This window comes from Ammospiza nelsoni, chromosome 2, assembly GCF_027579445.1.
Source record: "Ammospiza nelsoni isolate bAmmNel1 chromosome 2, bAmmNel1.pri, whole genome shotgun sequence".
Lineage (NCBI taxonomy): Eukaryota > Metazoa > Chordata > Aves > Passeriformes > Passerellidae > Ammospiza > Ammospiza nelsoni.
Genome location: NC_080634.1, coordinates 706,355 through 714,607, shown reverse-complemented (window position 1 = coordinate 714,607; position 8,253 = coordinate 706,355). Strand labels below are relative to the sequence as shown.

The 8,253-nt window shown below is 63.6% G+C and overlaps 2 protein-coding genes across 2 annotated transcripts; both read right to left on the bottom strand.

Annotated features, from left to right (window-relative positions):
• Positions 1–215: 215 nt before the first annotated feature.
• KCNE3 (potassium voltage-gated channel subfamily E regulatory subunit 3) lies at positions 216–2,995 on the bottom strand. The gene is made up of 2 exons (XM_059493568.1): positions 2,971–2,995; positions 216–1,005 (listed from the first exon to the last, which is right to left on the bottom strand). The coding sequence occupies exon 2, from the start codon at positions 1,000–1,002 to the stop codon at positions 712–714; it is 291 nt and encodes a 96-aa protein (XP_059349551.1). The 5' UTR covers positions 1,003–1,005; positions 2,971–2,995; the 3' UTR covers positions 216–711.
• An 883-nt stretch (positions 2,996–3,878) lies between these two features.
• LIPT2 (lipoyl(octanoyl) transferase 2) lies at positions 3,879–5,969 on the bottom strand. Its single transcript, XM_059466357.1, has 2 exons — positions 5,338–5,969; positions 3,879–4,480 (listed from the first exon to the last, which is right to left on the bottom strand). Exons 1-2 carry the CDS (start codon positions 5,816–5,818, stop codon positions 4,248–4,250), a joined length of 714 nt encoding a protein of 237 aa, XP_059322340.1. The 5' UTR covers positions 5,819–5,969; the 3' UTR covers positions 3,879–4,247.
• Positions 5,970–8,253: the final 2,284 nt, after the last annotated feature.

The window sequence follows — 8,253 nt, the reverse complement described above, 5'->3', positions numbered from 1 at the left end:
CCAGGGATGTGTCCCATCCCTCTCCAACCCAGGAATGTGTCCCATCCCGGGGATTTCTCCTCTGGTGCCCCAAAATGCTGCCCTTGAGTCCCCTGGCAGCCCACAGGCAGAGCTTCATCCCTCTCAGCCTTCCCGGGCTCTGGCACAGAGCCGTGCCCCAGGGATTGGCCCAGACCCCCCCCTTGGCCCGGGGGACAAACACAGGAGCCCTGAGCGACCCCAGCAGCTCCTTTAATTCCCTGCAGGGCAGCAGGGCCAGCCCAGCTCGGACACCGCAGGGATTCAGCACCAGGAGCACCCCTGGACACTGCTGGAGCCCAGGTGGGGCTGCAGGACCAGCACCGGCTTGCAGGTCGCGTTCCTCCAGCTTTGGGGGGTTCTCAGCAGCTCCAAGGGGTTCCCAGCAGCTCTGTGGGGTTCTCAGCAGCTCCAAGGGGTTCCCAGCAGCTCTGTGGGGTTCTCAGCAGCTCCAAGGGGTTCCCAGCAGCTCCAAGGGGTTCCCAGCAGCTCCATGGGGTTCCCAGCAGTTTGGGGGGTTCTCAGCAGCTCCAAGGGGTTCCCAGCAGTTCTATGGAGATCCCAGCAGCTCCATGGGGATCCCAGCAGTTTTGGGGTGTTCCCAGCAGCTCCGGGGTGTTCCAGCAGCCCTGCCGCATCCCGTGACGAGCAGGGCATGCCCGGCACGGTGCCCCCGGGCCCGGCGCTCCCGGCTCAGATCATGGAGACCCTGTTCTTGATGTAGACGTGGTAGGGGTCGCTGCGCTTGTCCACGCGGCGGGAGCGGGTGTAGCCCAGGATGAGGCTGCCCACGGTGGCGGCGAAGAGCGTCATGACGAACAGGATGTACATGTAGGCGTTGGCGTCGCGCCGCGGGTCCCGGGGCACCGGCGCGGCCGGGGGCTGCCCCGGGCACGGCCCGGCCCCGTGCAGGCTCCGGTTCAGGGCGCTCAGCACGGCCTGCAGGCTGCGCTGCCACGGCTCCGTGCCGTTCGTGCGCTCCATGGCCTGCGGGGACGGACAGCGGGGGCAGGGGCTGCGCTCACAGCAATGGGGGCACAGCACCGACCCCAAAGCGCTCCTCTGCCGCAGAGCAGGGTGCCCAAACACTTTGGCACCAAACCCTCCGTAACCCCAGCACCAAACCCTTTGTAACCCCAGCACCAAACCCTCCGTAACCCCAGCACCAAACCCTTTGTAACCCCAGCACCAAACCCTTTGCAACCCCAGCACCAAACCCTCCGTAACCCCAGCACCAAACCCTTTGTAACCCCAGCACCAAACCCTTTGCAACCCCAGCACCAAACCCTCCGTAACCCCAGCACCAAACCCTTTGTAACCCCAGCACCAAACCCTTTGCAACCCAGCACCAAACCCTCCGTAACCCCAGCACCAAACCCTTTGTAACCCCAGCACCAAACCCTCCGTAACCCCAGCACCAAACCCTCTGTAACCCCAGCACCAAACCCTCTGCAACCCCAGCACCAAACCCTTTGTAACCCAGCACCAAACCCTCTGTAACCCCAGCACCAAACCCTCTGCAACCCCAGCACCAAACCCTTTGTAACCCAGCACCAAACCCTCCGTAACCCCAGCACCAAACCCTTTGTAACCCCAGCACCAAACCCTTTGTAACCCCAGCACCAAACCCTCTGCAACCCCAGCACCAAACCCTCCGTAACCCCAGCACCAAACCCTTTGCAACCCAGCACCAAACCCTTTGTAACCCCAGCACCAAACCCTTTGTAACCCCAGCACCAAACCCTCCGTAACCCCAGCACCAAACCCTGTGTAACCCAGCACCAAACCCTTTGTAACCCCAGCACCAAACCCTCCGTAACCCCAGCACCAAACCCTCTGTAACCCCAGCACCAAACCCTCCGTAACCCCGGCAGCCAAACCCTTTGTAACCCAGCACCAAACCCTCTGCAACCCCAGCAAACCCTTTGTAACCCAGCACCAAACCCTCTGTAACCCCAGCAAACCCTTTGTAACGCAGCACCAAACCCTCTGTAACCCCAGCACCAAACCCTTTCATTCCCAGCAGCCAAAGCCTTTGGAACCCCAGCACCAAGCCCTTTCATTCCCAGGAGCCCTGTCCCTAAATTTCAGTCGTTCCCTGGCGGAGATAAATCTCCCGGGGCTCTGGGGCAGCTGCCTGCCCCTCTCTCCTCCCCAGGGCTGGGACAATGTGGGGACACAGCTGTCCTGAGGGCTCACAGTGTGCTTTCCCCAGGGATGTGTGGGCATGCTGGGTGTCCTGCCCCGCTGCAGGGTGCAGAGCTGGCACAGCTCCCCACAGATCGCTGTGAACCCATCTTGCTGCCCTAAACCTCCCTGGTAATTTCCCTTCCCTGTGGGTGCCAGGCCCCTGTGACCTGCCACCCCTCCTTTGGTGCCCTCCTGCCAGCCCCCTGGGCTCCCCTCACAGCTTGCTGGGGCCCTGGGGCAGGCACGGCCAGGAGGGGACATGGGACACAGTGTGCCATCCTTGCCATCCTTTGAGACTCGGTGTGCCACCCTTTGAGACACAGTGTGCCACCCTTTGGGACACGGTGTGCCCTCCTCTGAGACACAGTGTGCCACCCTTTGGGACACGGTGTGCCCTCCTTTGGGACATGCCAGTCCCCACTGTTGTCCCCCCAGGGTCCAGCCTGTGCCCCACCAGCTCCCCTTGTCTGCTGCACCTCCTCCTACCCTTGTAGGGGCAGCTGATCCGAAATGGGCCGCCCCAAACTCGGGGGGCACCTCCCAGGAGGACACCCCAGCTGTGAGGAGGAGGAGGGAGGGGAGGAAGGGGCCGAGCAGGCACGAGCCCGCGGGGATGAGGTCGGTCCTGGCTGCATTCCTGACTGAAGCAGGCTGAATGGGGAGGTTTGGGGCAAGGTCTGGGTTTGTCCCAGGAGGGCACCCACGGATGGGGCACGGGCTGTGAGGAGGGGGCACCGGGCATGGGAAGGGGCTCGCACTCACCTCGTGTGCCCTCCGTGCTGCCAGGCTGAGCGGGACTGAGCGAGCATCGCTGCCGGCGGGGAGGGACCGAGGGAGGGATGCGGCGGGCTGGGAGCGCCGCCAGCCTCCTCCCCTTCCCGGGCAGAGCCACCTGCCCCGGCCAGCCAGACCCAGCGCCGGGACAGCTCCGTGGCGATTTATGGGGTTTTATGGGGCTCTGTGGGGCGGGAGAGCGGCGCTGCCCCGCACACGCTTCCCTGTCCCTGCCCCTGTCCCTGTCCCTGTCCCTGTCCCTGTCCCTGTCCCTGCCCCTCCTCGTCCCGCGGTCCCCGAGCCCTCCCATGGCACAGAGCCTGCCCGGGCATGTTCCTCCTGCTCACCGTGCCCTCCTGGAGCTCAGCCTGCCCCATTTCCCCCTTTTTGGCTCCATTGCTCCACTTCCCCCTTCCCAGCCCCACCGAGCATCCGCGGGGCGCTCACAGGGAGCTGCCAGAGCTGTGCCGGAACAGAGAGAGCCCAGAGCTTGTGGGGCAGGGGGAGCCCCCAGAACAGCAGCGAGGGGCTCCGGCTGGGGGTCAGGCATTGTGGGGCAGGGGGAGCCCCCAAAACAGCAGCGAGGGGCTCTGGCTGGGGGTCAGGCATTGTGGGGCAGGGGGAGCCCCCAGAACAGCAGCGAGGGGCTCCGGCTGGGGGTCAGGCATTGTGGGGCAGGGGGAGCCCCCAGAACAGCGAGCCTTTTCCCTCCTCCTCCTGCCCCTTTCCCACTGCATCCACAGTGGCCTCTCCACCGGGGTTCACAGCCGCCTTCCACCCTCCCTGGCGCCAGGATCTCTGCCACGTGAGGGTTTTCCATGGGCTCAGGGTGTGGAAAAGGTTGGCATCGGTAAAGCCTTGGGGTAAGTAAATGAGAAAAGGATTGGCAGCCAAAGTTCCCAGCAACTCTCTTTATATATAAAATCTCTTTTTATCCGCCAGCAAGGGAAGGATGACCCAGTGAATCCATTCATGTGAATTCATGAGCATTCACACAAATCTTTAATTCCTGTGGGGCAAAAAGCAGAAAAAAGCCCCACAAAAGCACCTGTTTGGGTACTTCCCCCGCAAGTGACTGTGGTACCCACAGAGGTCCCAGCCGAGGGATGGAGACTCACAGGGCAGGGTTGGATGCTCCAGCAGCAGCCTGAAACCCTGTGCCACGGTCCACTCACAGTCCCCAGGCAAAGGCACAAGAATTGTCTCACAAGAGATCCCCGGGGCTGCCCTGCGCCAACACACCCGGCCAAGGCAGCACAGCGATCCTAGTCCCCGGGGTCCTCTGAGGAGACCAAAGTGCACTCGAACACCTCCTGGAAGGAGTCGAGGAAGGGCTGGAGGACCTGGCTGACGGCGACGTGCTGCCCCAGCTCGCGGCTGAGCGAGGTGACGCCCTTGCCCTCCAGCCCGCAGGGCACGATGTGCTCGAACCACGAGAGGTCGGTGCAGCAGTTGAGCGCCAGCCCGTGCGAGGTGATGTGGTTCCCGCAGTGCACACCTGCGGGGCCGAGAGCACATCCCGTCAGCTCCGTCACACCGGGCGACCGCGCTGCCCAGAGCACTGAGAGCATCCTCCCCACCACGCTGTGCTCCCTTCTGCCAGGGGAAACCCAAACATTGAGTTTCCTGACAGGCCCCCCAAAACCGGGGCAGATGGGGAGCAGCGTGTCCAGACCCTCCACGCCAGCCCTGCATCCCCCAGCGCCTCACACCCCTGGAATTTCCAATGGGCCCCAAATCCAGGCTGCAGGGTCCCGGGAAGAGGTGCAGGATGTGGAGGGGTGCAAGGGAAGGGGCAAGGCTGGGAACTGGGCTGCAGCCAGCCCTGGGAGCAAGGGGTGCGCAGTGCTGGGAGCCAGATGGGCTGCAGGGGCTCCGGATTGTGCTGTCCCCCCCTCCTGCGTGCCAGTGCCACCCCTGCAGCTCCAGGTTCCCGCAGTGCCCTGCCCTGTGCCCAGGGAATCGCAGGATGGGCTGGGTTGGGCTGGGAGGAGTTCCATGGGCAGGGACGCCTCCGATCATATCCCAGGTTGGTCCAGCCCGGCCTTGGGCACTGCCAGGGATGCAGGGGCAGCCACAGCTGCTCCGGGCACCCTGTGCCGGGGCCTGCCCACCCTCCCGGGGAATAATTCCTGATTCCCAATATCCCATCCATCCCTGCCCTCTGGGAGGCCATTCCCTGTGTCCTGTCCCTCCAGGCCCTGTCCCCAGTCCCTCTGCAGCTCTCCCGGAGCCCCTTCAGGCCCTGCCAGGGCTCTGAGCTCTCCCTGGAGCCTTCTCCTCTCCAGGGGAGCACCTCCGGTGCCCAGCCCGGCTCCACGCTCCCGCCGCGCTCCCGGAGCCGTCCCCGCTCACCGATGGCGCAGAGTTTGCTGTCGCCCATCCAGACCCCGGTGTAGGGCGGCGGCAGCGCCCGGGCCGCGCCCAGCCCGAGGCGGCGGCACAGCCGCAGCACCAGCGCCTCCAGCCCGGCCACGTAGGCGCGCAGGGGCAGGCGGCGGCGGCGCAGGTCGAGCACGGGGAAGGCGAGCAGCTGCCCGGGCCCGTGGAAGGTGATGTGCCCGCCGCGCCGCGCCGCCACCAGCGCCGCGCCCCGCGCCCGCAGCGCCGCCGCCGCCGCCGCGCCCGGCGCGCCCCGCAGCCCCCAGGTGTACACGGGCTGCAGCGGCTCGCTCAGCACCACGCTCTCCGCCGCCACCGGCACCGGCACCGGCTGCCCCGGGCCCCGCCGCGCCGCCCGCAGCGCCGCCACGCAGCGCTCCTGCACCCGCAGCGCCTCCGCGTACGGCACCGCGCCCAGCCGCAGCACACGCACCGACAGGGCCCGGGGGCACATGCTGGGCCCGGGGGGGACACGGGGACAGCCGGGATACGGCCGGGGATACGGCCGGGATACCGCCGGCACAGCCGGGGACACGGCCGGGACACCCGGGGACAGTGCCGGGACAGCGCCGAAGCGGGCAGGGCACGGGGATGGGGACGGGGATGGGGACACGGGGACACGGAAAAGCAGCGGGCACGGGGACGGAAGGGGGGCGGGGACGGAAGGGAGGCGGGGAGGGAACGGGAGGCGGGGAGGGAACGGGAGGCGAGGATAGGGACAGCGGGGTCATGTGGACGCGGTCATGGGGACGGGCTCCGGTGGGGATGGCGCCGCTGGGTGGCCGCGGGGAACGGCAGGGGATGGGGACAGGGAGGGGCAACAGGGCAGAGGGGACAGGAGTGGATGGTGGGGCACGGGAATGGGATGGACAACAGGGGTGCAGGGGCAGAGGATGGGGGACAGGGCACGGACATGGTGAGTGGGACGTGGGGGACAGGGCAGAGGGGACAGCAGCACACGGGATGCGGGTTTGGGGTTGGAGAGACAGGAGCAGGGCCTGGGGACACAGGACATGGCCCAAAGGAGGGTACCGGGGATGGGGGGATTGGGATTGGCATATGGTGCCCAGGGACAGGGCTGACACACAGGGGACAGGGGATAAGCAGGTGACAGGGCTGCGGGTGGCTGATACTGGCCAGGGCCGCAGGAAGGGCACAGCCAGGAGACACAGGGCCTCTGTCACCACAGGATGTGGGACACGGGGCACTAGGGTGGGGGACAGCGGGGGATGAGGGCAGGGAGTGTACACATGACATCCCAGAGCAGCTGGGCAATCACAAAGCAGGCTAAAATCGGGATTCTGGGGTACAAGTAGGACATTGTGGATGCTCCAGCCCTGGAAGTGTTCCAGGGCAGGTTGGATAAGGCCTTGAGCAACCTGGTGCACTGGAATGTGTCCCTGCCCATGGCAGGGGGTGGAACAGGAGGAGCTCTAAGTTCCCTTCCAGCCCTTCCCTTTGTGTGATTCTGTGCTGGCACCTCAAGGCTGTGCAGTGTAAATAAAGCCCTCGTGTTGCTGAGGTGCTGGAGAGGGCTGCAGTTCTGGGACTGTGAAAGAGGAAATGTTCCCACCCTGGCTTCTTAGTCCAAATGTAGGAAATGGACAAATCTGGTCGAACCGCTAATGAGTGAACCATTAAAACCTGAGCAAACTTTGCCAGCCTGCAGCCCTTCCAGCTTATCCAGTGTGTGAAATATGTACGTCCTGATTTTATAGAGCACTCACTGTGTTACTGTTTTATCAGAACACACCTCCCTGGTCATTTGCCCTTTGTCATCACAGGTAATTTAGCTCTTGGCTGACAAGGTCAATTTCTGTGTTATTGCAAGGAAGGAAAAGTGCTTCTCTTTGTTAGGCTGTTTTCTCAATGAAGAGGAGAAAAAGTGGAGGGCAAAAAGCACCAGGAATTGGTGGAGCCAGCCTGAGGGTCCCACATCAGGGGTGGGATCATCGCCTCAGGCAGCTCCAGGAGGGCTGCTCCAGCTCTCTGCCTTGGCAGGACAGACACAGCAGCGTGTGTGCAGCCGGTCATTTCCTTGTTTTTATGGCTGGGCCCCCCCTTGCTGGCCGGGGATCAAAGCCCAGGGCCCTTCCTGCCTGCGTAGGACCGGGGAGCTGTGTGTCACAGCCCCGGGACCCTCGTCAGCAGCGCTGGCACTGCCCCATTCACTGTGCACATCCTGCACTGCCCAATTTTCTGCCCTCATCCTGGACTGTCCATTTTCTGTGCACATTTTCTGTGCACATCCTGCCTTTCAGCCGGGTGGAAATTGTCACTTTAGGACACGAAACAGAAAGGCACAGACACACTGGATTTCCTAAGGCAAAAGAGAGGGAAGTTTAATCCTGACTGGATGCGACGGTGCCACCTCTCCAATGACACTGGACAACAAACCAACAGTCTATCAATTTTCTTTTCCTCTGTCAAAGAAGGCAAAACAGTGAGTTATTTACATAAAGCACGTGAGAAAGTTCGTTACGAGAATGTAAACACCAGAAGGCTTAGAGAAACTTGTAAAAACAAGGTGACAGGAAATGGCGTGCAAGGGGCCACGGGTGGCTCGCCTTTTCTCCCCCTCTCAGGGCTGGGGTGCTTCCAAAGCGCTCAGTGGTGTTCATGGCGCTGTACCTTCTCCTCTGGGTGCCTTAAGCACCAGCAGAGCCTCTGCACTCCCCAGCAATTCCTTGGAGAGTTTTGTATGCCAGGAGAGCCCTTTAGGGGTGATGCAGTCGGGGCTCAGCAGCAGGAGGAGCAGGGGGGACAGGGGTGGTGGCTGCGGAGCAGGTGCCTGGCACAGCTCACTGTGAGCTGCAGACAGAGCCGAGGGCACCGTCCTGGCTCCAGTGAGGGCTGGGATGAAAATCCTGTGTATAGCAGAGGTGGCCT